Source organism: Benincasa hispida, chromosome 7, assembly GCF_027475165.1.
Source record: "Benincasa hispida cultivar pf3 chromosome 7, pf3_genome.v1.1, whole genome shotgun sequence".
NCBI lineage: Eukaryota > Viridiplantae > Streptophyta > Magnoliopsida > Cucurbitales > Cucurbitaceae > Benincasa > Benincasa hispida.
In genome coordinates this window covers 31,003,149-31,008,906 of record NC_143484.1, presented here as the reverse complement: position 1 = coordinate 31,008,906, position 5,758 = coordinate 31,003,149, and the positions used below count along the sequence as shown (strand labels likewise).

At 36.5% G+C, this 5,758-nt stretch overlaps 1 protein-coding gene across 1 annotated transcript; it reads right to left on the bottom strand.

Moving 5' to 3' along the window:
- Positions 1-850: 850 nt before the first annotated feature.
- Positions 851-4,904, bottom strand: LOC120082147 (uncharacterized). The gene is made up of 6 exons (XM_039037393.2): positions 4,732-4,904; positions 4,429-4,654; positions 4,142-4,345; positions 3,556-3,983; positions 3,330-3,372; positions 851-1,630 (listed from the first exon to the last, which is right to left on the bottom strand). Exons 3-6 carry the CDS (start codon positions 4,257-4,259, stop codon positions 1,143-1,145), a joined length of 1,077 nt encoding a protein of 358 aa, XP_038893321.1. The 5' UTR covers positions 4,260-4,345; positions 4,429-4,654; positions 4,732-4,904; the 3' UTR covers positions 851-1,142.
- Between the last annotated feature and the right edge of the window lie 854 nt (positions 4,905-5,758).

Genomic DNA, 5,758 nt, shown 5'->3' with positions numbered 1-5,758 from the left:
TCTAAATTCAACCCAACAAATAAATCAATGATCCATAAACTAATTTTGGACGGACGAGCAAATGGAGGCGTTAGGATGCACAAGACAGAAGCAAAATGAGGAAGATTTCAGAATTTTGGACGGAGAAATGCAACAAAAGAAGGCAGAAAGTTTGAAATTGGACGGAGAAAGCAGAAGGTCGGATGAGGAAGAAGGGTCGCAGCGGGATTTAATAGAGGAGGAAGTCGTATACCGGGTACACGACTTAAGGTAATCGTGTACCAGGTACACGATTACCTCAATCAACCACTGCCACGGTAGACTACGCGTGCTAGATGGACAGGAACTCGTATACCTAGTAGGCTGGTACACGATTTAGTGCTAATCGTGTACTCGGTACACGATTTAAAAACCTATTTTTTAAAATCCTTTCCCTCCACCCCTATTTTTGTCATTGTATATTAGAAAAACATTATTTAAAAAAAAAATCACAAAATAAATACAATTATTCAAGTATTTCCAAATATTTAAAAAAGTAATCCTATAAAACAAACATGATTATCTAAAAGGGCCAAACTATAGTTCCAAACCTCTCGAAGTATCCAAAAATATAGTTATCTACCTTTCCAAAAATCAAATGATCCCTTCACATGAGCTGATTAACTAATTATCATATTGACCAAAATTAATCATTTACTACAAATAAGATTTGATTATTCAACGTTGAAACTTTAAGAACTAAATTGACACAAATCCCAAACAACTAACTCCAAACCAGACCATAACTCCAAGGAATAACAAAAGTATAATTTACCAAAAATTATATTATTCTTAACATTAATTTAACCTGCATCAGTAGAAAAGAAACATATGAACTAAAATCACTATATTCGAAAATTTATGTTACAATTAAATTATTCTGAGTTTTTTCATATCACTAAAATCAACTGTTAGTGCCAAAGCGAGCCAATTGGCATGCAGTTCCTCTTTTCACGACAATTTTTATATGTAAACAAAAACACTCAACTCCCATTAAAAAAAATGAAGTATGAACTCTGATACTTGATAGTGTTAAGATGGCTTCTCAAAGCTCAAGAGCTCATCGGTTTCATTTCCATTAAGACGGCTTCTCAAAGCTCAAGATCTCTTCAGCTTTATTTCCATCAGATTGAAGTAACCGAATCCTCATCACTACCTTCACTGTCACTGCTACCACTGCTACTTCCACTGCTGCTGCCACTGCCCGATCCGCTACTACTAGAACTTGAGCTCTGGTCGTCTCTACCTTCTGCATCAACCTGAGCTCTGAGGGCTGCTGCTGCAGTAGGTCCCTCCCTACCCTCTGCATTGACCTGAGCTCTGAGGGCTTCTGCAGCATTAGGTCCCTTCTCCGCTTCGTCACCACTATCATCCACATCAGCAATCTCATCATCGGTATCGTTCTGATGTGGTATATTTATATCGAATCCAGTCTCAACTCTTTCTTCTTCGGCATTATTTCCATCATCAGACAAAACAGACCCAAAAAGATCATCAATATCTATATCTTGATGCTCATCATCATTCTTCAGGCCCGGAGAAGAAGCAGATACATTTGGTGGATCTGATGAGTAATCAGCAAGCCCTTTACTAGCAACAACAGATTTTGCACCTGCCATGAGCATAAAATATTTTTGATAAGAGGTAAGAAAGATAATAACTAAAACAGACATCACTTGAATGTTCACTTGTTCAAGTTCAATGAAATAAACAAAACAGCATCCCTTATAGAGTTGAAACAGTTGAAGAAACATCAGAGAATATAAGAAGACATGAACTGTTTAGCTAATCAAGAACCACATTTTGAAGAGAGAGAATTAGCTGACAAGAATATGAGTGAAAACAATTATACACAAATTGAACCCTCTATAATGGTTAAAGTTGCTGCTAATGGAACAAAACACGAACGCCACTTTGTTCCATGAGGCCCCACTAATGACCGTCCAGTAGAAAGACTATGCAAACCAGTCACTGAAAGATTCATAATTCATTTCATAAGGCATTCTGAAGTTCGTTCAACATCTATTGGAGAACACCACAGTTATATAGAATGACAAATGGAACCAATAAAAATCTAAATATCCAAAAAAGGTGCACTAATTTCTGGGAGGACACAATATATTCTACAAAAGATAAATGTTGTTTGGCCTTGAAAAATACATTTAGACGATACGAATCTTCAAACGAATAATCAATTAAATGCATCTTTTTTTAACGTTTCTCCTGTTAGGAATGATGCAAGAGGCACGTAAGGACTGAATCTTGCAGATGACATTACATCCTAACTTCATAAATAGTCTGTCATCTTGATATTAGAGAAAAGATAACTTCCCAAAGGTTATAACTTCCCAAAGGTTATAACTTCCCAAAGGTTAAAGATAAAGAAAAAAAAGTTGCTACATGCTAACATATCTCACTTAGAAACATAAGATCCACCCCTATGAGGCATAAACCTACCCTCACATCGCAGAAATGCATACAGATGGAAACTAACTACATAGCAAATTTATATAATGTCGAGGATCCCACGTTGGGAAAATCAAGGACTTCACAATCTTTATAAGATAGATGGACTACTCATCTTATTGCCAATGGGTTTTGAGATGGAACCCCATGTTATTTAATATGGAATCATAGCCCATAAAACCCAAATGGGTAATCATTCCAATAAAAAGAAATTGGAATCCAATCAAGAATTGTGAAACCCAAAAGAGACCATCCTAAGAGGGTATGTTGAGGATCAAATATTGAAAAAATTGAAGGATCTTGTAATCTTTAAAAGATAGATAGGCTACTCCTTTTATCGTCAATTGAATTTAAGATGGAACCCTACGTTATCTAATATATAACAAAGATCTTTTGTCATTATTCTTCCCCTCAAATTCTCAACAGAGCCCTTTTTATAACTTCACGTGACCAATGGCTCCCGTTGTCATGAGCTTTCTCTTTCATTATTTTTGCATTGGCTCTTGTTCCTTTCATTTTTCTCAAGCTTGGTTTCTTATTTAAAAGAAAAAACTGCACATTGTAAATTAAGACACCAATGGGGCAGAAACAACAACCACAATGGATATAGTAGGTAAAGGATCCAATTTCAAAATCATAGGTAGCGTTTGGTCTGAAATCATTTCACAATCAACAAATACCATGGAAATGGACAGCCGACTGTCTCCTTAGAACTCAAGGACACAGATGTACAAGCTATAGAACAGATCTGTTCAAGTAAGGCTGTGAAATGGACAGCCAACTGATTACCATAAAGTACGTAAAAATCCAGAAAAATTATAATAGAACCAGATTAGCATATTGACCTGTATTTCCTGGCTCTCCAATATCTATCCTTTCCACCTCTACCTGTTAATGCAGATGGATCACGTATTAGAACTCATGGACACAGTTATACAATCTATAGAATATATCTTGTTCAAAAGCAAGATGGATAATACGAAACTTCAGCATGTAAATACCAAAAATTCAAATGCTTGTTCTATTTCATAAGTTTATGCAATCAGGAAACAATTCATAAAGAGCTCTTACCGGCATAGTTGGAAAACTGCCTCGACCCATATGCATAGGTTTGGCAACTTTAGCCACTGGAGGAGATAACCGAGGCTCCGGTGGTGTCAAAGAATGAAGGGCAGAAGCCACACCAGAGGTGGATGTGGTGGCGGGGGCAGCCACACCAGTGGTAGTGGGAGGGGCAGCGGCAGCAGCAGCTGCAGACTCGCCTGGCTGTCGAAGGTGTCGAAGCTGCTTGACCGCCCGGTGCAGCCGCTCCAACCGGAATGTCTCGCCATCAAAAAACAAAACGGCATCATTCTCCTTATAATCCTCACTACTACCAACAAAAGCCACATTGGGCTTCCCAAATTGATTGTTCTGAAATTCAACAGTAACCCTATTTTCCTTGGTCTTTTTCAGCGATCCCGGCTTTGTTTTATCAATCGACGCGGGTTTAAATTCATCTAAAACCACAATCGAAAAAAAATTCAAACGATTGATAAAAGAAATAAACAAAGGCAAAAACAAAAAACTAATTTCTCACATCCCGCAGCTTCGTGGCAAAAGAATTTACACCAACTGGGTTTTGTTTTTCAATTTGGAATCAATTCAATTGACTTACATCGAAGAGTGCAAAATTTGTTGGAGGATTCATCCTTGAATGAAGGACCAAGAGATAGGTTATACCACCGATCGGGCTGGGGCGCGGTCTTCGGCTCTTCTTTGTTGTTGTTGGCCATTGTTGATTCAATATATATCAAGAAATTTTTTATTCGAAGTCGTCTTTCGACCTCGAATGGAACCAACGAATCTTTTCAAGCTGAAACTGTCCATAGAGTAATTCGAAAATTTAATACTCAAACCTAAAAGTTTAAATTGAATTGAAAAGGGCTTAGAGATGGTCGTTACCCATGAAAATTTACGAAGAGAATTCAATCCCTTTCTGTACAGTGTTACAAATTGCTCGAAAATTAAGAAGACCGATCGGTAAGTCGACTCAAGGTCCAATAGGTCGTAGGTTACACAGATGGACGCCGAAAAAGGGGGAAAAACCGAGCTGCCGGACTGATGTTGTGCGCGGATTTTGCCTAAGCGGCGGCGGCGGCTGGCGGTGCGTGGCCGGAGGGAAGGAGAGCTGTGAGACGAGAGAGATGAGATCGAGAGTGAGGGGCTGAGAGAGAAAAAAGAGAGAGAGAACAAACAGAGACTTACCGGCGGGGAGAACGACGTCGACTGACGGAGAGAGAGACAGACAGACCGTCGGAGAGGGAGAGAGGAGCAGTGGATGCCGATGATACACAAAGGAGAGGGAGAGACTGAGAGACAAAACGTTAGGCTTTTCAAAAAAAATAAAAAAGACAGAGGACAAAAACTACTCGTATGGTGGAATTACACACAAAAATTACATTAGGTTAAAATTACATCATCAAACTTATAATAGTTATAAAAATTGAACCTACAAAAGATAAAAATTAAAACCTTAAACTTATACAAATAACAAATATTACAATTTGTACAATTATGTAAGTTTGAAAGTTTAATTTAGCCCAATTTAAACATTTATATAATTATGAGAGTTCAATTTTTAAAATTATAAGTTTAAGGATATAATTGTAACTATAACCATACTTTGAGAGTGGTTTTTACAATTTACCCTTATAAAACCTACCAAATAGACTAACACTATGACAAAAGCGTCTTTTGTCCATAGTATTTGTTTATTTGGTAGGTTTTATAAAGTGGTCATTTTTAGTTCGAAAATTTTTAATAATGGTTCTAAATGACCTCTATACCCATTTGACCGTTAGTTGACTTAACGATTTGTTGATTGGACTACTTGCTTACTTGTCAATTTTTGTTCTAAAATTATATTTTATTAGGTTAAATTGTTAGATTTTTAAAAATATTAAAAAAAATAGAAAAAGAAAAACGATTTTTAGCCCCGTTTGGTAGCTATTTTTAATTTTGATTTTTTGTTTTTGAAAATTAAGTTTATAGACACTATTTTCACCTCTGAATTTTTTAGATTTAATTTTACAAAAATGGTTATCAAACAAGGTCTTAGTTTTTTTTTTTTTTTTTTGTATATTGTGTGAATACCAAGAGTTAGAATCTCAACTAGTAAAAAACTTGAAAATTTTAGGTTGATGACCTAAAATTTGGGTCCATAGTGCCAAATGACCCTTTTTTTTTTTAAAAAAAAATGTCAACTAACCCTCTGTTGATGTCATCATAGTAT